Source organism: Dermacentor albipictus, chromosome 1, assembly GCF_038994185.2.
Source record: "Dermacentor albipictus isolate Rhodes 1998 colony chromosome 1, USDA_Dalb.pri_finalv2, whole genome shotgun sequence".
In the NCBI taxonomy this organism is placed as follows: domain Eukaryota; kingdom Metazoa; phylum Arthropoda; class Arachnida; order Ixodida; family Ixodidae; genus Dermacentor; species Dermacentor albipictus.
In genome coordinates this window covers 160001367-160024983 of record NC_091821.1, presented here as the reverse complement: position 1 = coordinate 160024983, position 23617 = coordinate 160001367, and the positions used below count along the sequence as shown (strand labels likewise).

At 43.6% G+C, this 23617-nt stretch overlaps 1 protein-coding gene across 2 annotated transcripts in view; it reads right to left on the bottom strand.

The window, feature by feature from the left end:
- Positions 1-23617, bottom strand: part of LOC135911130 (RAB11-binding protein RELCH homolog) — a 210901-nt gene that overhangs the window by 79741 nt on the left and 107543 nt on the right. For both annotated transcript variants that reach the window (XR_010567225.1, XM_065443265.1), the window contains exons 15-17: positions 21584-21744; positions 1196-1281; positions 728-834 (exon numbers count right to left, since the gene is read on the bottom strand). Coding sequence is in view for 1 of the 2 variants with exons in the window: in XM_065443265.1 (XP_065299337.1) it covers positions 728-834; positions 1196-1281; positions 21584-21744 (354 nt within the window). In the remaining variant the exon portion in view is untranslated. The remainder of the gene's footprint in view (positions 1-727; positions 835-1195; positions 1282-21583; positions 21745-23617) is intronic.

Genomic DNA, 23617 nt, shown 5'->3' with positions numbered 1-23617 from the left:
CTTGAAACATGCATTTCAGTCATTGATATCACATACAAATTTTATACTCACTAGTGCTACAGACAGTATTTTATATTAGGTCCTTTGGTGGCTTGCGCACTGAACCTGCATGCATTACCTAGTGACTGAGTGCTTACTTCTTGTAAAAGAGACTTTGGGTTCTAAATTGGTTACTCCTTGTTGCCTACCAGTAAAAGTGGGCACAAATGTTTCCTGGTTCAAAATTTGGCTGTCTTCATAAATCAAATGCATGAGGAAGAGCCTGCATCCTTAAAACTCTTGCCCCTCTAGAAAAAAACAAAAACAATTCCAGGCTTTTACATGCCAAACTAGGCACACCGTATTGGCATTAGAGTCATAAGAGTCAAATGCATACTGTTTGTATTTTGAAAAGTATCAGTCAAATAATTTATGATCATGTGAACCAACTACACATTTTCTTACTGCATCTGTCTCCGATCTATCTTTATACAACAGTAAAATCAAATTAAAAGATATCTGAGGTATGGTTGTTATATCTCAGACATCACTGGAGGGATCATTTTAGGTACTAATTAGATGCATGTATTCTTTACATAAACTTCTGTCCCATACCCTGTGGCCGCAAGTTGAATCAGGTCAGAATATCTAATGAATTTTTGTATGAAACATCACCCTTTCCCTTACACACTCATCCTAAGTTCTAACAAAGATTTTTTTGTAGCAAGAGAATTGAAAAAAGTCGTACCTAAGCTCAATGAAGATGCTTTCCACACTTGACAAAGGAAGTTCACAAAGTGACACAATAAACAGAAGATTCTTCAAGAAGGCCACCAGCTCCTTGCAATCAGCCTCCTGAAGAAACACAGCCAAGGCTGTATCAAAATGCATAGATAGTAACAAGATTATCTTTCGAAGCTAACCCTACAGACTTGAAGACAAGACTGCTTCGCAACAATGAAAAAAGCTCAGAGATATCTCGGCACAAGGCTTTGGCAGCAAGATACTGTTCCTATCTTATTCCTCTGCACTTGAAAGGAAGACTACTTTGCAAAAGACATGAAACGACTTCAGGATCTCTACGCATCAACTACAATTCCATGCAAGACTTCTATACATGCAATGAACTTGCATGATGTGAAAACATTTTTGCATGGAAGTGTAATTATAGGTCACTCCAGTCAGCATACTACAAATAAACAGAAGCAAAACATACACAAGAAAAAGCTGCCAGGATGCCAGATGCATATACAGGTCCCACAGCACTTGTCAACATGTTCTTCGCTTCTTGAGTGAAGGCCTCTAAACAAGAAACAGGAGCAAATGTACCAACAGCTTCATATGACAACAAATACAATTAAGAAATACCATACTACATGTATAAACACAGCAATATAATTTTTTCTGAAAACCTAGAAATTAAGTTTAAAGGGACACTAAAGGCAAATACTAAGTCGACGTGGACTGTTTAAATACCATTCTAGAAAACTCTCAACGCTTGTTTCACGCCAAGAAAAGACTTATTTTACGAGAAAACTGTATCTGAAGGGTCCAAATACTTTTTTCAAAATTCAAATCTCCCGCCACCCAACCGGGGAAGTGGTGACGTTGCATATGCCATCAACCCTTTGTTGCCGGCGGTGAGTTCGTCGGTGTTATCGCCCGACAGATGGCGCTACTGAGCCAAGACAGAGTGGTGGATTCGCCGCTACAACTGCTTTTTGGTCAAGTGGTGCAAGACCGTTCGGGCATCCTGCGACATCACATGGAAGTTGAATTCTCTGCTACTTGCAGTTTGTACGAGCTCTACGAGCCAGCAAAACCAGTGCAGCACTACGTGATAACAAAACTAGTGAAACACAAAAGCGTGGGCGGCGTGAAGTCAAGCAAAAATGAAACTTTCCACCACCCGCGTCGCTGTCAAGGGTAATTTCGATGAGTTCTTTTTTCTAAAACATGAAATAGAATTGGACAAGTAGCATTTTATTTAGTCTTATAATACAATACAAGGATGTCTTTTGCAACGAATGGTTGAGTACTAGTGACAGAATTTATGTGAGGAGTGCTTTCAACATCGGGCAAATGTTTGAATGTACCAGGCGAGTCTATCCATGTCCTATGTTTACTTCAATTTCTCTATTATTAAGGCTCTGTTTATGATAATACTGACACCTTATAGATTCTTGAGCACTAATCTGTCACTTTAGTTAGACTTAATGTTTGCCTTTAGTATCCTTACTGCCTCTTAACTGCAGTCTCGGAAAAATGGCGGGATGGTGGCTACTTTAAGGCTTTTTTTTACATTTAGAGAAAAAGCCTTGTCTGTGCATTTGTTTTCACTCGGCCATGCACATTCAAAAGAAATCTGTGGCTGCAGCCCCGTGCAGCACTGGATTAGTGAAAAATTATGTACTGTGTACCGAACCCTGATACTAACCATACACTAAGTGATCAACAGCAAAATAAAGGAGCAAGCAGAAAATGAGCAGAATGGTGCATGGACATTTTTATTTTATTTTATTCATATTGTGATACTATAAATCCTATCAGGGATTTTTAAAGGAGTGGGTCAGAAGGGTCTGTAGACATTGTAGTACAGGCATATATACAATACAAAAAGGTACTTAGTAAGTGTAAAGGATTAATGGACCTATGTTAACAGCAATGTGTATGGCAAAAACATAACACACAATAAACTTATTTCAATTCCATATGATGTTTTGCAGAAAGAGAAAGAAAGGAAGAAGGACGAGCATATGAGATATATAACTGACAGCATCATCCATAATTTCACGTCATAGATTTCCAAAAACACTTGGTAATTAAAACAATGATAACCACAATGATGATAACATCACTTAGCCGTTGCTGACAGTACTGTTTGGCCAGCAAGTTCAACAAATTTGTCAACGGTGGGCTGTGCGACTACTGCCTGGGCTAAAGCATTCCAGTCGTGACCAGCTCATGGGAAGAATGAAAAACTAAATGTATTGTTAGCGCAAGAATATTCTTAAAGTGTAAAGTGATGCTTATGACGGGCTTCCCTGGATGTGCTATAGGAAATATAGGTGTTAAAATCCACATGAACCTTATTATGCAGGATGAGATACAAAATTTGAGTCAGTACAGCATCGCACGACTGCTTAGTGTATGAAGGCCAATCTCGGATAGCATCTGAGTAGGCGAGTTGGTGCGACTATATCTGTTACAGATAAAATGTGCGGCTTTTCGCTGGACAGCCTCAAGAGTTGCAATTTGATTTTGGGCAAAGGGGAACCACGCCACATTCGTATATTCTAAGACAGGACGTATGATTGTCATATAGGCCAAGAGCTTGGCTTCCTTCATAGAGTATCGCAGGGCCCGGTTTAAGAACATAAGCTTTCGCATCGCTTTGCTTGCTACATGCTCTACATGAGCAGACCATTCTAAGTCTGATGATATGATAACGGCCAAGTACTTATACTGAGTGACAGTGTTAAGTATAGTAGTATTATCACAGCTGCATGTAAAAGTAAGTTGGATTTCTTTTTTCTTACTGACATTGAAACTGTTTTATCAAAGTTGATGGCCATTTGGCAGTTTTCACAACATTGGGCTATCCCCTGAAACGACATGCAAGGGGACATGGCCAGGCCCTGTCCCCTTGCGCTTGCGTTTAACCTAATACCGGACTCGCGAAACGCTATTGCGTTAGTAATCTTCCGGTGTAAAGTGACGGCCGCAATCACGCAAATCCTGGCGCCAATCAAATAGCGGCAGTCCGATGCGCTGCAGCCAGTCCACTCGTCTATTGGCTTGCAGAGGGACACGATGTCGCAGCTTGACATATTGCCAGTCGCTACGTTTGCAGTCCACAATGCAACAAAGTCGAATCATAGCGCTCGTGAAACGACAGACCGACACTGATGGCGGAGCTTTCGTCAAAGACGGAGCACATTGTAACACAAGCAGACGACACTTGCTGTGTACCGGAAGTGCTTAAAGGGGTTGGGACACCAAATTTTGAGGCTATAAAAAGTATGTTGTAGGCTGCTTCCGTATGCAAGGACACCCACAACGAGGTATTGGACGCTGCAAACATTTCAACATAACTTTAATCCAGCTCCAAAAACTCATTAAAAGCTCCTTCTCATGGTCAAGACCCATTGCTAGCGCGGCAGTTATGACGTCACAGCGGAGGAACGAAAATTTTGACGTCATAGCAGACTAGCACAAAAACGTGACGTATGATGAGTAGCGAAGAAATGCCGATTACAGAGCCTGCTGAGCCGAGCGACCGAGCATAGCCAACACCACCTAGAAGGTGGTGTTGGCATAGCCTCTACTATGATCAAGCTACGGGCATACAGAAATCCTTTCTTAATGCGAAGAAGGGGTAAGGCGTGCAGACATGGACACAGGAGGAGAGAAGTGGACAAAATGAACGCCACATGGCAGCCCGCGAATGGCTAACTGCGTGCGGCGAGTAGCCGTGCCAGCAATGTGCACGGGCCTCTACACGTTGAGTGTAACACTAGCCGGCCGACTACGAAAGACACCAGGATATGCGGCATTCGTGTTGTCCGCTTCTCTGCTCCTGTGTCTATGTCTGAACGCCTTACCCCTTCTTTTCATTATGAATCCTAACCAACTATAGCTCAGCTTCCTGTCATTCTAAAATCCTTTCTCTATGCTACAGGCTTCTAGAACACTAGAGCTGTAACCGAGCTAACCCTGGGCCCTGGCTATCCGAGACATGCACAGCGCTGTCACAGAGAGCAGTTGACGTAGCATCTGCCAGTCGCAAAGTTCGGCAGCTCGGAGCAGTCTTGCTTGGCCTTTTTCAATGTAAAGGCCCGTCCACGTTACCAGCACGGAAACTCGCCGCACACCTTTTGCCGTTCGTGGGCCCCCGTACGATGGCGGTTTTGCTCGCGAACGGCAAGATTTCCTTGCCGTAGAGAGTACGGGCCCAGAACCCATTTGTGCGGCAGCCGTACGGCGAAGGGGTCAGTCAGCGACCGAGGAGTGGTCACTCTGGCACCGACGGCAGCCTCCCCGCCTCTGATCGTTTGGCGCCACCGATATTGTCGCTAGGCCTTTTCCGGTTCACTTCAAACCTAAAGCTTACGGTGCTTCGGAATGAATCACCGACTCTCACAAGCCGCAATATTTTCTTACCGTTGTTGTCGCTCTTCGCAATAATTCGAATAATTGCGACATGCACTTCGAATCGCCAGTTGTTTACCTCTGCTGGCAGAGCACACGTATGCACGAGCAGATGACGCAGCATAGTTTTACGTCGCTATTTTTGTGACCCACATGACCAATCCATGTTGCGTTTCCTCTCCTATGCGTCATAGCATCACCTGGAGCCCAGAAACCGAAATCGCTCGGTATAATAATGCTATTATTAAATTATTTATCGGGTATATATGAATCACGCGGTGTGTATCGTGCTTCCTGCAGCAGTACGCAATGCTTGAACTGAAGAACGCATGAATGAAAATTTTCACGTTTCCACCCCTTTAAGTGTACTGAAAAATTGTTCTTGTGCATTCTCTTTATGTTACTTTCTTTTTATAAAAACAAATTAACTAACATTCCAACTATAACAATATAACCTTCCAACTACAAACATCATTTGTTTACCATAAAGTTGGAAAAATCATTGATCACGCCTTGGTCAGCCAATCGGATAGCTCGCCCCACTGACGTGATATGGGTGATTTCCGTCATATGGGTAGGGGCAGCTTAAAATTCCGCCGCGCAGTGTGCTGCGATTGCCAGCGATGTGCCTTTTTAAAACCTTATAATAAATTACGCGCTTTACGCGAAGCATTTGGATGTGTCAATTAATGATCAGAAAGACCTACTGTAACGACTCAGTACATTTGTAGAAAATTGTCAAAATCGTTTCAGGGTCCCTTTAAGGGTCATGCTCGTGGTCGCGTCTGTCCGTGCACTGGAATCGTGCCAACTGTGGCCTCTCCTCCGCGCAGCGGCACAACCTCCTCCCCCCCCCTTAGCAACTGGCATGCCGGTGGGGAGCGCAGCTGTGCATAGCAACCGTGACGTCACACAGTAGCGATAGAACCAGTAGAACAAGCGCACGCGCGTCGGCGGTGGCAGCTGCACCACAGAGCACCTCTACAAACTTAGAGAAGGAAAACTGTACCTTCCACAGTGCAACGGAAATAAGCATAGAGTTTGAAACTCTATGGAAATAAGAGTAGCGGTGGCGTTGCGAACTAAAGTATGCGACCTATAGCAATGCCTCCTTTACTAGATGCCCGCCGCGTTGCTCGCTTTCCTATTGTAGTGCCAGTTCCCTTAGTTCAACATAAATTCCATGAGGCGGTGCCATAGAGTTTCTCACTATAACACCTAGAGGGAAATCTGGCGCCACCGTCTATGGGAGTTTCTTAAGGGGGCACCGTGCCGTCATGGCAATGACGGTATATGTGTCTGCGAGGCTCGTGTTGGCTGGTGTTGTACGAGGCTTCGTCTAAAACGTGGATATGGCTACACAAACAATGCGTTCTCAAAGTAAAACCTTCATAAAATGTTTCCATTCACGCATACTACATCTTTACTCACCTACAATGCATGACAAAGCGAAAAAAAGCAAGAACAGACGACAAACTGTTTCAAAGCGATCGCGAACCTTGTCGACTGTCCTCAAACATTAGTGGCCCGCTGATACTTTTTACGTAACGTATAATCGTACACGCAATAACAAGTTCTCATAGTTAAACAAAACATGTTTTTGCGTAATAATAAAACGAAAACAGCTTTTTACGTGCTGTTTTAGTAGGAAATGAATCATTACAACACACGGAATGGTGATTGCCAAGTGCGTCTTCAAGGTGTCCTGTTTCTCCAAGAACGATGCCAATCCGAAGTCACAATATACCGGCATTCCCATGCATACCACAGCGCAGCAGCACCAGATTTTTCGCTATGTAGTAAGAAACTCTTTGGGCGGCGCTCGTTGCCTTTTCAACTTCCGGCGGATGTGGCAGTGGCAGCTGAATGCATAGTTTCCTACAAAAATGGCTGAATGCATCCGCCGGCGCGTTATCGCGGGCCTCCGAGACGGTGACAGATGTCATTGCAATCTCAGAGGCCGCAGCACATGATCTAAGTTGCAGGCGTTCGCCACGAGAGGCGCTCGTTGCCTTTTCGTGGCAAAGATACAAATTACGGCAAAAATACGGCAATACGACAAAAAAATACAAATTGGCAAAGGGTCAAACAAAAATGCAAGGAGTATTTATGGCTAAAAGGAAAAGTAGCAGGGGCGAAAACACTTCTAGGCTTTGTATACCTTTGGACAGGATCAAATGCTAAAGAGGAAAACAAAAAAATGTTAGACTGTATAGCAGCGGATATCAATGAGCTAGGAAAAGGATGTGAGATAATTGTATTAAGAGACATGAATGCGCATGTTGAAGATATGGTTGGGTACACAGACTCCACAGGCAACATGCTGCTGGATATGTGTGAGAGGCATAACTTAGTTGTCTGTAACTCTACTGAAAAGTGTGACGGGATCATAGCATGGGAGGTAGGGGATCGACACTCGACAATAGATTATGCGTTAATGTCACATAGGATGTACGATAGATTAGGAGCCATGATTATAGATGAACAGGGCTCCAGAAGTATAGGCAGTGACCACAAACGTATCAAGTTGAGTTTTAAGAGGGAAACTAAAGCACGAACGATGCGTGAGGAAATGCCAGATGTGATTTTTTACTCAGAAGACCAAGTGGAAATAGCAGCCAAACAAATTGAAAAGCAAATATCGGAAGGTACTGAAATTGATTAGACTTACCCAAAGTTAATGAGACTATTTGAGCGTGAGCTAGGTAAGGCACGAGTCAGGAAAACGAGGCAAGGGATACGAAAACTCAAGAGCTGGTGGGATGAAGAGGTTAAGAAGGCCGTAAAGAAACGTCAGGAAGCCTCCAGGGAACACAGGTATTCCAAAAGTAAGGGAGAACCTGAAGCAGAAGAAGAGAGGAAATGAGTAAACTACATAAAATGCAGAAGGGAAGCATCCCATTTGATCAACGAGAAAATCAAGACAAAACGGTCCCAATGGCAGTCAGAAATAAGCAATAAAAAAGATAAACAGGCAGCTAGGAAATTCTGGCAACATCTGAATTCCTTGGGTAATAGGACAAGCCTAGAGCAGAGGTATATAGTAACAGCTCAGGGTACTCGGTTAGAAGGAGAGGAGGCAATGGACCATATAGAAACCTTGATGAGGGAAAAATTTACAGAACAGAGAAATGGTGCATGCAGTATGTCAGAGAGGGAGGGATAGCCCGGTCAATCCAGTGCTTTCGCTTGGACAAAGAGAGTGGGAAAGGGCCGAGAAGAGGGTACCAAGTAGCACATCAGCAGGACCCGATGGTATTCCAATTATGTTAATAAAGAAATTGGGCCCGAAATCTAAGAAAGCATTAAGGGAGGTGGTGAGCAAAATGCTAATAGATGGTAAAGTACCTGACGAATGGAGGCAAAGTAGGATGAGAATGACATATAAGGGAATGGGGGACAAAGCTGACATAAATAACTACCGGCCTATAACAGTGATGTCAGTGGTTTTCAGGGTGGTTATGCAGATTATAAAGGACAGACTGCAGGCATGGGTAGAGAACGAGGGGGTGCTTGGGGAGCTACAAAATGGGTTCCTGAAGCATAGGAAGCTTGAAGAATATCTGTTCTCACTAACACAGTGCATTGAAATAGCTGAAAAGGAACACAGACCCCTATGGCTGGCTTTTTTGGATATCAAGGGAGCCTATGACAGTGTACTTCAAGAGGGCTTGTGGGGCATTCTGGAAACTTTAGGAGTTCAAGATGAAGTAATCAATTTCTTAAAAGATATCTATAAATGTAACCGGGTGATTATACAATGAGAAAAGCAGGTTTCGGAGCCTGTAATGATTCATCGGGGGCTTAGGCAGAGGTGCCCATTGTCACCTCTGATGTTTATGCTGTACCTACAAGGTTTAGAGGCCAAAATACAGCAAAGCGGACTCGGCTTCAACCTATCATTTTTCAAGCAAGGAAAATTGATTGAACAGTCATTACCAGGACTGATGTACGCGGATGATATTGTATTAATGGCTGACAATGCAGAAGATCTGCAGGGATTGATGGACAAATGTGGTACGCTGGAGACAGTCGATAAATACAATTACCTTGGGGTGTGGATAAATAATGGCATTGAGTTTCTGACAGAGTACGAAAAATATGTAACAAATAAAGGTAGCAGAAGTGCAGCGATTATGAAGAGTAGGGCACTGTGGAACTACAATAGGTACGAGGTAGTACGAGGGATATAGAAGGGGGTAATGGTTCCAGGCCTGAATTTTGCCAATGCAGTTCTATGTATGAGAGCAGAGACCCGGCAACAGTTGGAAACTAGGCAACGTGGTGTGGGTAGGCTCGCTCTGGGAGCACATGGCAAGACAACAAATCTTGGAGTGCAGGGGGATCTGGGATGGTCTTCTTTCGAGGGCAGAGAGGCTAGTAGCAAGGTAGCATTTGAGGAGCGATTGAGAAAAATGGGGGAAATGTGGTAGGCTAGGAAGGTTTTCAGTTACTTACACACGAGGAATGTTGACACAAGGTGGAGGAAGCGAACTAGAAAAGTGACAAGCAAATACTTGGGCAGCAGTGGGGGGACAGGTAAGGAATCATCCGTCAAGAAAGAGGTTAAGGAGATAGAGAGGGGTATGTGGGAAACATAGACGCAAACCAAATCAGCATTGGGTAGATACAGGACGTTTAAGCAAGAAATAGCCAAAGAAAATATTTACGGTAACTCTAAGCGAAGCTCATTGTTGTTTTGAGGCCAGAACAGGTGTACTGCGGACTAAAACGTACCGAGCCAGATACCAGGAGATAGATTTGTTGTGCAGGGCGTGTGGAGAGGAGGAGAAAATGGCTGAACACCTGAAACTTGCTTGTAAACAACTTCACCCTGCAGTTGAATGTAACGGGGAACTATTCAAAGCTTTGGGTTTTAAAGACAGTGAAAGTAAAATAGACTTTGAACAGGTAAAAATAACTAAAAGGAGGCTATCTGATTGGTGGATAATATCAACGCAAAAGTAAAGGAGTAAATACATAGGTATGCATTCATATAGTACCATTCAAGGCTAGGTGGCGCACGCTGCCGCCACCCGATTCAAAGAGTTGAGCTTCAATCATCCATCCATCCATACGGAGGAGAGAAAAGGGGGAGGGTCTGGAACCGAGATTACCGGACAACGCGGCAGGCATCTAGTAAAGTAGGCATTACCTAGAGATGGCGGTGGCACTATTATCATCATCATTACGTAGTGAACAATATGGCCGCTACAGTAGCGGCTGGTGGGGTTCGCTGTGCAGCTCGCTCGCTGGATTTTGGCGTTTTGCTACCGCTTTCAGAGCAGTGTTCGTGTGTATGATACTCTAAAATGACTATCCATACCTTTATTATATCGCCAGGTGACCGAGAGGCCTCAACTGGCAAAAGAAACATGTCAGACAAGTAAGCTTACATTGTTTATTGTCAATCGTGAGTGAAGCAGTACATACATGACCACAATTTTCGTACAGGTCAGGTAGAGCTTACGGTGTAAGTTACTGAGTTTACAATATAAAGAAACACAGACAGTAATCTAACGGAATCGAAAGCTGAAATCAAGCAATGTTTTCTCGTCACGTTTGGCGTGCCGCTAAAGCAAGGACAACGATATTGTGCTGGCCTACACTAGTACTTGTGTTGCACACAGTGCTGTTTCACGTGTCCCATACTATAAGTATGTTGTCTGCCTTTGACAACTTCAGCTAGATTTTAAAAAAAGAAACATAAGAAGTGCTCAGCAAACATGTACTGTCAATAAGGTAAGCTCGAACTGCAATGTGGCATTGTTTTCATAACATATTGGCGAGAGGCGCAAAGTCTAGAGGGAAAAAAAGTTTATGCTAAATTTTAGATCACATATTGTGTGTTCTTGATATTTCTACTGCACATTTAGCGTTCAGCTGCAGCAGTAAAGGCTTTGTCACAAGTGCAGTATTCGTAGGAAGGCGAGAAACGTTATGGAGACAACAGTGCTTACAAGGACCTCTGCCAATATTGTGTGTAAACAAGGACACTAAATAAACATATATGTATGCCCAATTAATGCTCACTGATCCTTGTAAAATGCAATTTACGGTTTCATGTTGAGAAAACATCTCGGCTTGCGTGTTCAAACAATGCAAAAAGGTTACAAGGAGATGAACACATCAGTTGAGTAACAGAGGTGAGCAAGGGAAGCCTAAGCCTGTAGCCAACGTTTCAAAAATCAAACATATTTGTGAGGTCAGCGACGAAGATAAGTTCCCACGCTGAGGCTTCCCTTGCTCGTCCCCTGTTGATTGGCTGAACGTTAAGCCAAACTTCTAGTATATTTCAAAAACTTTTTGTGAACATACTGTCCTCAGATATGTCATCTGCTGTTTGAAGAGAAAGAAAAATTGATTTTATTGGTTCGTCATGTTTGAGAAGTGTGGAGTAGGCCAGTTGTGTGAAGTTGCCTGTTCTAGCCATTTCTTACGGTGCAGGGCTAGCCTAGTTACTGATTTTTGCAAATGAAAAATGCAATACCCAGATCTAATTCTAACCTTATCACATACCATCTTAATAATGCTCCCTTAGATTTCATCATGTCCTATAAATATAATGGTGTACACATTACAAATAAATTAAATTGGACCAATATAGGGTATGTCATTAACAATGCAATTCACCTGCTCGGGTTAGAGTGCAACTTTTCCAAAGCGCTGCCTACTTTAAAACTACACCCTCACAAGATGCTAACACGCTCAAAACTTGAATATGCATCTGCAATATGGGATCCCAGTCGTGTTCATCCTTACTACTTCACTTGAACTAGAACAACATAACTCTGCTCGTATCATTCTTTCTAATTATAACTGTGCCGCGAGTATAAGCTTAATGAAGCTAACGGGCACTTATTACCCTAGCTAGTCACCATGTTTCACTATTTCATAAAATTTTCCCTCATACCACACTTAACGACGACTTCATACCATGCCCTCAAGTACATTTCAAACTGCATCGATCATTGCAGTAATGCAGGCATTGATTCTTGCTACACGAAGTCTTTCTTTCAATCTTTCATCCCCTGTACATCTCAGGAATGGAACCACCTTGTCTCAAGTATCGTAGCCATCCCCGATAACAAACTTTTTTGCAATACATTAGCTAACAGTGTATAATCAAGAGAATCACTGTATTACCAAAACTCACTGCTCTTGTTTGTTTGTTTTACTCTACTGCTTTGTAACCACTCCCCTCTTTAATGGCATACGGCCCTGAGCATACTTTAAATAAAAAATAGAATAATAAAGTGAAGAGTGCTTCAGTGAGCATGAAGCATCATTTCCTCAAAATTGCACTGAGCGGTTTTGAAGGCTTTAAAGTTCTTTGCAGTTTCATGTAAAAAATTAACGCTATGAAGGAGCATGTGATACTTGTTGGTAATGCCTGTCAATCTGATTTTCAAATAGCAAATGACAGAATTTGTGTATTACCAAGTAGGAGCTTGCTACACGACGAGAAAAGACACAAGTTGGGACTCAACTTGTTACTTCTCCGATTGTCATAAAATGCCCTTAAAATCAAGCAAGCTTGTATGTCAAATTTTAGCGTTCCTGCTCGGTATGATACAAAACTGTAGACTGTTGCTTTCCTGATAGGGCTCACAGCCCTCTCTCTATCTGGTAAACTTGCAAACATTTCATGGTGAGGCACGTAGTTCAAGAGGACCTGTTGTTGTTATGGTGTCCGTTGAGCTTCTTATGGCTTGGCGGGGCAGCTTGCAAACCAATAATCTCTCTTTTGCCCTTTTTCCTGAAAAGAGAAATCGTGAAGCCATGACAAACATGCAAGCAAAGAATGGTGAAACAAAAGTTTGTACAATAAATGAACAAATCACAGTTCTAGTTGAAGTGTTCAGAAACATACCTTGCGAGGATTCTGCCTTTGTGGTGACACATTCACTGGCAGCTTGTACGTCCAGAGACAATAGAGTCCAAAGTGGTGATCAAATATGAGCAGCACCTTGGAGGCTGGAGGCAAAAGAAGAAAGCCTCAGTTACTATGGTGGAAGCGTGGGTGAGTTTGTGATTCATGTATGACTAAGAACAGTGCAGAAAATGCTTTATGACAGAAAACACACACAACACTGTTTTGAGTGTGCATTTCTTTCAATGGTGTCCTTGTGCGGGCTGTGCTTTGTGAAGCCTCGATTAAATTTTTTGCCAGCTACTAGGTAATAAACACAGTAGTAATTTTATTATGTATCAAATGATATTAATCCACCTGTATCACCGGATGTACACTTGCACTAATTTGCTGTGAATTTATCACAGTGTATCATTCATACAGACACAGCCAAAACTATTTATTTTTATACTGTACTCCGTGCTAGGAATTTTAGCAACATGGCAAAATAACAAGAGCCTTGTTTGAATTGCCTTTGAAGAGCAATAACTTTATTACGATTTTCCACCTTGAAAAAAAAAATATGACTACAGCAATCTGTTTCACCCGCCTTGCGCCTGAAGAAATTGAAAGCTGAAAATGTGAAGCAGTGTTTTTTGACTCACCGGTGCACACACCCAGAAGCTGCAAGGTTAATCCGCTTTCTTGGGTAGTTCCCAGACAGACTGTGCTTGGTTCCAGCGAAGAGTTTTCATGCTAGCTAGCACATTTTTTTCAAGCAGCCCGTCATTACGTGGCAGACCACTGACGACGGAAGCCGTTAATGTACCCATTAGGTCAGTGAAACGCCGCAGCTGATAAAATTCACCGTCTTTCAACACAATCGTCTGGTAGCAGCTATCGGATGTCGGATGCATAAACTGGCTGAGATATTATTGTTGGCTAATTAAGACGAACCTGCGTGATGCTGCACAAAGGCAACGACCACCCCATTTGCAAAAATAACCGCCGTACAATTTGAATCGATAAATGGCACGGACTGCAATCGATACCAGTAGGCGGCTGCTTATCACACGTCAGTGAGGTCTCAAAACCTTTCTTCAAGTAATAAAGCACAGGCTTTAATAACGGAAGTTTAATAAAAACAACTGTCTGTTTATTTTGCAGAAAGTTACACGTTAACTATGTTTGACGGTTATTATGTGTGCATTTATAGATCAAATATTGAGCCGCGTTGAGCGTCCCTAGCAGAAAAAATACAAAGTATGCGACCAAATTACAGTAGCTCTAATTACACGCTTATGCTGGAACGCGCCGCGGTTGATTTTTTGCCCTCTGTGGCGATTGCTAGAACTTGAGAGTGTGCGGGGCCTGGCTGCACCACCGCTCCTTCGCGAGACGTCTCGTTGCAGTCGAGTGAGTGAGACGCATGGCTCTGAGGCGGCCCAGTGATTCCGCGCCAAGCGGTTTGGGGGAGCGGCAGCAGGCACCGGATTCCCCCAACACTAAACGCCAGAAGAACAAGGTGCGAATGCGCATGTGCTGACGGAACATGTCACCAGATGCGAAAGCAAGGGAGGCACAATGAAAACGCCAACAGCGACTGATTAGATCGCCGGGTACCAAAGGCAGGGAAGCAGAATGAAAGCAGCAGCAGCAACAGGCAATACGCTGAACACCAAAGCGAATGAATTGGAGCACAGACGGCAGCAGCGTCTGGCTTTCACCAAGCACACTTTAGAATTTCCAAAGTGTCTTCGGTAATTTTTGTATCAACCGACGCAGGTAGAAAATTTATTCGTAAAACCGTTCTCTAGCACGTTGCAAAGTAATGGGGCTCGGCCGGAACCACAGAAAAATTCGTATCATCCGGAAATTCGTATTACCGTGATCGTATCATCGAGATTACACTGTAATTGCTTTGGCAAAAACGTGTAGGATCTCAACAAGTTGGGTAATGGTAGACAGACCAGTGCTGAAGCCATGTTCGCAGGGATGGAGAACATTATTTGCCTCAATGAACTCTGTAACGGATTTTAAGATAATATGTTCTAAGATTTTGCAGCATGTGCATGTGAGAGAAATAAGCCTATAATTTTAATGACAAGAGATATCACCCGATTTGTAGAAAGCAACTATTTTAGCAATTTTCCATTCTGCTAGAAGGCATTGTTCGGAGATTGATTTATTGTACATAAGGCATAAATATTTGCTTACAGGGTCGGCATAACGTTTCAGGAAACAGTTCGAGATTCCGTCGGGATCGCTGCACTTTTTATCATCTAAATTTAATAATAGTGAGATAATAATAATAATAATAGCCTGCTTCATTTATGACTGGAGCACCCAGTGCCTCATTTTGCTCTATATATTCCGGCCTGTAAGCATACGTAATGCCATTGCTGGGGGCAAATACGGTATGGAAGAATGCGTTAAACGCTTCCGCTTGTTTCTTTTCTTCTTTCGGCGATCACAGTTTTGGACGGTTATCTTTGTGCCTGACATAACGCCAGAATTCCTGGGCGAGTCTTTGATAAGATTGCTAAGCGCTGTACTGCAAAAGCACTGTTTTCCTACCTTTGCTGTTTCCTTTAGCAGTCTGTTTAACGAATTTATTTTTTGGCAGAAGTCTGTAACTGGACATAATTTGTTAGATATTCTCAATCTTCTTATTCTACGTTTTAAATTAGTTACATTGTGTGTTATCTATGGGTTGCGCTTATTGGTGTTCTTTTGTATTTGTGGGACAAATTGCCTCAAGCAGTGCATAACATGTGCTTTGAACAGCAACCAAATTTCGTCAATGTTGGCCGAGCCTTTTGAGACTAGCTCGTTCAAGTCATAGTACTCATGGACAAGGTAGGTCATAATGGTGTCATCGTCTGCTTTGTTAAATGCGTACACGCGCTTTCTAGTGTTACGTTGGTGGATTCAGTTTGGAATAGTTAAAATGCAAAAAAACCATGTCATGATCCAATAGTCCTTCAAGAATATCAACTTTGTTATTTCCTGTGGAAAAGAAATTGCTTACGAAAATAAGGTCTAAGATGGAGCTTGAACATGAACATGAATTGATAATGGGGAGGTATTAGACACAATGTGCTTGTATGCATTACAGCTTGTGTTACTATGAAGAGATGGTATTGTAGCACCCACCTACGCTGGAACGCGGGACTGCTAAGGTCGGCACTCTTAGCCGGCACCTTGGTGCTGGCTGTGAAAAACAAGGAAAATAAACATGGGTAGCACATGCTCGACGCGCAAGCATGGCATGAGCAGTTCGGTTCTAGAAGCCTGCTTAGCTGGTCCTCTTTTGTTCTGGTGCTCCACTGTGACCCTACAGTTACCTACAGTACCAACAGGAGACACGTATGTACCATATATACTCGTATAGGGGCTGCACCCCCACTTGGAGGGCAAAATTTTTAAAAAAAATTTAAAACGTCCGGTCGGAAAGTGAAGTTAGCTTTGTTGCCACTAGATGATGCTATCTGTCTTTTCCGTCGACATCACTCAGGCCGGCGCCGCTTCACCATTATTTCTTTGTATGGTGCGTCGTCGTGGCTGTGTTGGCAGTGTTTCCGGTCACATTGGTGGCATTTCGCGTCTAGAGAAGGGGCCCTGTTTGGGTCAGCACTGGTCGGGGACGGTGGGCCGGCATCTGAGGTTGTTTAGGGCAGCATTATGTCATTTGCGCCTCTCTTGGCCTCTGCTATAGTTGCGGAAGCAGTACAAACCTTTAGGGAGCTGTCATCAACCTGATTCGTGTAAGGGCCACACCCAGCCAAGATTCTAGAAAAAAAAGTGCAGCCCTTACACGGGTACAGTAAAACCTCGTTACTTTGACCCTCGTTAATTTTAAAATTGGATAATCTGGACTGGTCCCGGCAGGCGTAAGCATTATTTAACTAAATGAAACTCTTGTTAATTTGGGCATACTTGGCCGCACGTCGGTTAATTCAGGCAACTCTCAGAGCTTGGCGAGCACGGAGTGCCGCAAATGTGCACCATAAAAGAGCAAAAACGGCATTAGCCTCCACCAAAACAAAGCGGCAAAGTTCACACAGCCATAGTCATCAGTGGAAACCGTACATGAAAGACAGCAATGCCAGAACGCTTTGTGCCCATTCATGAATTTAAAGCCTTTCTTCTTGTGTTTACCACCGCACTTAGCACCGCATTGGCCGCATGCCTTCATGACTGTGTAGTTGCCATACATGATTGCGTCGATAAAGGCAACGGCTTCCTTCGAAGCGGTTGCAGCAAACAGTAGTTTCGTTCTGACTCGATGCACGCATCGGCTGTGCGTCTTCAGAATCGCAAGGTTGCTGTGCATGAATGCATTGACAGTGGCCACGGTTTTGTTCGCAACAGTTGCAGCATTTCATTTTTACTCGGTGTGAAGCTGTCGAGGATAAAAAGCACCGTCTACATCACGATGGGCGGCAACCTGGCGACAATGGCGAAAAAATAATCGGGATGTGTGTGCAGTAGTGAAAAGCATTTCAGATGAAGATGCACGCCACGGCCGTGCTGTGAATGAAGTCACGGAGCCTTTGCCAACGTCAACGACGCATTGCATTTTCCACACTGACTCCACCTCGGTGCCGCGCTCTGCGCCAGCCGTGCCTTGCGAGGACTGGCAATTTGCATCCACAATGAGCTCATTGGGCTCACTCATAGACGCCTAGGCAGACGCCATTTAATACTTTGTTATTGACAGTGTATCAAAATGCTTCGATTGACGGACGTGGAGATCGCAGCATAAGTAGCAGCCAAACGAAGATGCTGCCGAGGTGCATCCCGCAAACGCTGATGTTGCACTGCTCCCGACTTCAACTGAGGCTGTAGCTGCTTTGACCCTTCTACGCCGCTACTGCGGCGCAATAGAAGGCACCGGCCTGTTGCTTGTGGATCGTTTAGACTATGTTGAGGACTCCGTGTTTAATGCAGCTCCCAATAAGAATCAGGCTACACTGCTGCAGTACTTTCAGCCAAATAAAGAAACACTTTGTGTGAAGCTTCAAGTGAGTATTTACTGCGCCACAGTTGGGGTGCGATCAAGGATTGGTGCTTGCAGTGGCCTAGGCCGCGCTGACTTCGCACAGCTGATGAAGTCGGCGCGGCCTAGGTTAACGCCTCCTATAGTTAGAGGAGGCGTTGCCTAGGCTAACTGCGTGCGGTGCAATTTACTGCACGCTCCCGGCTGATGAAGTTGGCGGGGCCTAGGCAACCAAACGCATGCTCCGAACAACAATCCCCGATTGCACCCTTGGTTCATTGAGTGATTTGCAAAACGTTTTGATGCATTTTTTACGTGATTTTCTAATATATTGAATTCTGGCTATAGCAAACTATTTTGCAATCACCGCACTGTTCGATATATTGAGGTTCGACTGTATTATTATTATTATTGAAGGACACAGACAAGGAACACATCTTTTGACTGTGCAGTGATTTATTTTTATACTTTTATGAAATAGTGACGTGTACAAGTACCGCCGCATGGCAGACGGGAATTCCATAATATTTACAACTTCACTGTCAACTACGTAATTATGAAAAGTAGATGAAACTCTGCATAATGTTAGAGTCGTCTTAGCAGCTAGTTGTCATGTAATTTGTTTTGGGATAGTTTTGATAAAACACGAGTTACCGCCATTTGCTGTAACCATACTCCCTCCGTAGACAGCCATGTATTGACAGCAGGCAGGAATTCTGTAATATCTACAACTTCACTGTGAACTAATTAAGGCAAGTAAATAAAATTCATCGTAATGATAGAGGTGTCTTAGCGGCCAATTTCGGTATGATTTGTTCCAAGATACCTAGATTAGATTGAGAGCTACAGAGCATTCATGAGAAACTGAAGACAAATTTTTTTTTTTTTTTTGTTGTTGACATGACGCTTAGACGGACAGACATCAACTGCCACCGAAGGGTAGCTATATACAGCTTCACTATAAAAGAGCGGGGGAAATGAAGAAGTGTGGCATGCTGTGATATCTATTGAACTAGTGTAGTGATCCCATGTCTGGGATGTGCAATTCGCATTGTTTAATTCGGCTAGCTAGCATTATTGTAAAAAGGTGCAATAAATGATTCTGTTTGTTTGCACTACTATGTGTTGTTGTTCCTTTGTTCCTAGAGCACGAGAGACCCCACATTTTGGCACCCAATGTGGGGCTCTCGGAACATCGGACAACAGTTTTGTCAGTTCGAGACATCCTGAGAGAGTGAGGCCTAGCACCTGCGGAGCATCGGCAAGCCTGAAGTGAGTGATTACAGAAGCCTCCTGGGTAGTATGATATGTTTTTGTAAATAGCTTCTTCTACTTCTTTCACTCTGGCAGTCGTGGCTCTGGAAGCCAGGTGGCTGGCGGCCACAGGTGCCACTATGGACTGTCTGGTATTGGGGCTTGGCACAGTCTCTGACACCATCTAGGACGCCAGGTACTGTCTGCTCGGCTACTTCGCGCATCTAGCAGGGTAGGACCACCTCATAGGGCTGACGTCTCCTGGCAACTGCATGGTCTGTAACCATTTTGGGTGTGTGTGGAGCCAGTTATTGCCGAGAGCAGCAACTTGCTCAGCCTCAAGGCTTTTCGAAGCTGCCTGTCACACATACAGAGAGCCAACCTGTTAGACTGCAGCATTGAGGGGTCGCACTTTGCTTCAATCATTCTAGCTGCCTCGCATGAATTGAAATTGCCTGTTATACTCAAGCAAGCAGTCTTTGCTCATGTGAACATAGCATCTCAGTAGCACCCTGATGTCTTTGCTATTCGAATTGAACATTGTACTACGTGGACAATGCACAGTCCCTTGCACTACATCAGTTGTCTGTCGAGAGCGCTTGAATGTAAGCGGTGGGATAATAGTCATTCCTGGCTTGCTGTCCCAGACTATGATCAAGCCAACCTACGCCATGGAGATCATTATCATCAGCCTGGTTACGCCCACTGCAGGGCAGAGGCCTCTCCCATACTTCTCCAACTACCCCAGTCATGTACTAATTGTGGCCATGTTGTCCCTGCAAACTTCTTAATCTCATCCGCCCACCTAACTTTCTGCCGCCCTCTGCTACGCTTCCCTTCCTTTGGAATCTCGTCCGTAACCCTTAATGACCATCGGTTATCTTCCCTCCTCATTACATGTCCTGCCCATGCTCATTTCTTTTTCTTGATTTCAATGCAATGGAGATGGAGATGGCAATGGAGATGCCTGTGGCCAGTTTAGTGCAGCAGCCACCATGTGGACAGTGCACAACCCTTTATAGCTGGGACAGGAGCCAGCTGTCACCAGTGGCTGTCGCAGCTCTCTAGGTGGCAAGGTGAATTGATGTGAAGAACGCTTGCTTGTGCCAACTACCACATCGCCTTTCCTGAAATCTTTGCCTTGAACCTTGCCGTCGAGTCTGCAGACACGGCCATGTCTGCTGAACGGCTGCCACACTTATGACCCTCGGGCAACGGAAGCCAGCGGTGTAAACCAGCGACATCATGGGCGGTGTGATGAACACGAGTGCATGGGCATTTCCTCAGCACAGCCACTGCCATGATTCGCAACAAGATTGGAAGAATCCTGGCTAGTGTTTGATGTTGTGACGTAGCGTACATCTGTAGACAAGTTCAGCTGAGCTACAGCCAATGTAAGATTTTAAGGCAGCTCGGATGCTGAGCAGCACAAGAGGCAGAGCATCATGCAATGCCAATGAATCGTATGACCTCAGCACCACGTTCAGCTGGTGATGCAGGCACTCTATCAATCCATTGCTGACAAGGTGGTAAACAACTGTTCGAGTCCTCGTAGTACCAAGCAGCTGGGTAAGGTGGAAGAATAGTGCAAATTGAAACTGCTGACCACAGTCTGTAGCTATGGTAGAGAGTACGCCAAAGAGCGAAATCGAGTGCTGTATGCATGAGCTATGCTATTAGCAGTAAAATCTGATATGGGAATAGCAGCCCCAAAACGGATGAGGAAAATGCCTCTGTTTGAAAAGAGGGTTTGAAGAAAAGATAACATTGCACTCTGCTTGTGAGCTCCATGTGCGATGCAGGACTGCAAAATTTGGCTGAGATGCTAGCTGCAAAATGTGCTTGTTTACCAAGCCGGAGAGGTGTTTCGGGCCCCTTTAAAATAAAACGTGAATTTTTTCCCCCACGAAGTTGTAAATAAATTGGCATGGCTTTCTGGGTGCACCTGGCAATTAATTTTTTATTTCTTCATCAGAAATCATGTTAATATGCAATAGAGTTACTCTTCTTCCAGAAAAACTTCAAAAACGTGCAAGTTTTTTGCTTGTGCTTAGTTAATTTGTACATACAGGTAAAACAAAACTTTTGAGCAGGAGAGGAACTGAACTTTCACACTATGGTTGTGAAAGCAGGCTGCCCTGCCACCATTTTACAATAACACAAACTAGGGTATGTGATATATTCAATATTACGTTAACAGGCCCACTGAGTTAGCTGACAAGTCACGAAAAACAAATGAACGCCATGCATAATAAAATAACAATGACTTCAGTATCAGAATACACATTTCAGCATGACACATAAACAGTACTTCCACTACACAAATGGGAAAATCGACAGCTTACCATTGAGAGGAATCAATGCAGAAAAGACAGGCTTTACTTTGCACTGAGTAAAGGTGTGACCAAAAAGTCGGCAGACACTGAGAAGGAGCCCAGACAGTGCATGCACAGTGGCACGGCTTGATGGGTCTGTGCAAGTAGCTATGCCTGTCAGGAAGGGAATGCTGAAAGAAAATGCCAAAAGTTAGTTTGGAGTTATGACAGCGCACAAATATATTTCAGTGCGTGAAGAGCCGTAGGGCTCTAGGGACCTCCAAATACAACAATCGGACTATTGCAGGTGAGGTCTGCACCTCCACATGCAAACATCTGAACTAGCCACAAGCTCTTCAGTCTGAGAACTTCTCTAACAGATAGCACTCCAGTACTCCTTGATAATTCACAAAATATGGATAAGCTGCATTTCTCATCCGGCTTTCTAGCTGCATACAGCCTTGTTAACTTGAAGAGCTTACCTTTAGAATGACTATGTAAAGCCAGCAAGTGTGCATCAGCAGTAAGCTCACATTTCTGCTCCAGCTGGTTAGACAAATTCAGACTAGCCTGCATGACGACTTTCACTGAATGTACTGCATAGTCACTGAAATATGCATGTCATTGCTGAAAGCCACTTAATAAAAAAGCCAAATTTCTAACATTCATGTCATGCATACTACCAGGGTGTGGAACTGTAACCAGAACTGAACCATTCATTTTTGTTTAACCATAACAAAACTTGCACCAAAATGTGTGCCGCCATTTTGGTGCTGAGCCTGAACCGCAGCAAAACTGTGGACTCATTCAAACCAGTTCGGCCATCTGTTTATAAAAGCTCAGAATGAAATTAATGACCTGTTCTGAAGTGGTTTATCAAACAGTTTGGAATGACTTCCGGCAAAGCAAAGCAACCATTTCAAAGCAATATAACTGCCTCTAACTATTAGCTTATAACAGCTATCACAGTAATATTCAACTGAATGCTGTTTTGAAAATTCTGCGACTAAACAACCTAAGCAATACAAACTGAATACCGAGACGGTCTGTGACCAAATACATGCTGTGGACATGCTACGCAGTTCCTTCATTACTGCATGCATAAAGAAAAGTACGAAACAGCTTTTCATCTATGCTGGAGGTGTTATGGCTGGTTAATATTAAAGCTTTCGTCTAAGGCATGTATAACAATTATTTAATTTCATTCATTATACCTCAAAGGCCCCAGAGATATTACACAAGGGATGGCCTGAGTTTAACAGAACAGTGACTCTAGAACAAATTCGAAGTGATGTGGGTCGGAGTGGTGCATGGCACTGGCAGACAGACTGTTCCAGTCCGTTGCTGTTTTCACATAAAATAAGCGGAGCTGGGAGGTAGTCTACGCCGTGGAATGATGCACGACTTTTTTGTGGTTAATGCAGCTGGATGGAGTGACGATGAGCTGGTAAATAGCTGAAATCTGAAGTGGTGCATGATAGAATTTGTGAAAAAGAGGCAGTCTAGAGGTATGACGTAGTATAGTATAAAATAATATAGTAGTAATGAAAGCTTGTTTACTTCACATCTCAGAACTTATATATACTATAACTATATAATGTTCTCTCTAGAGCTGAACCTGAACCAAAATGTTTGAACCACAACCAAACCACAAACCACACCAAAACCAATTTCGGTCACACATCCTACCTGCTACTAATTCAATACACCGGCAATCACAAAAGAGCTAAAATTAGATACATAAAATGTCTAACATGCCCCTTTGCATGCTTATTACAGGCTATGGTCAAGCCAACACATAAAGAATAGGCCACGTCAACAGTAAAGTAAATACTGAGTAGAACAATCTGATTTATTTATTTAGTTAGATTTGGGTCAGCTGGTTGGTCAGTTTGAGGTCCTTAAAGTAACACAGGTGCAATGAGAGATGCCTTAGTGGAGGAAGGCCCTTGGAAAATCTCGACTATATGGAGTTCTTCGATTTTGAGCACCTGGATAGACCTAAATCTATGTACACAAGCATTTCTGCATTCTACACCTTTTGAAATGTGCACTATTTGACAT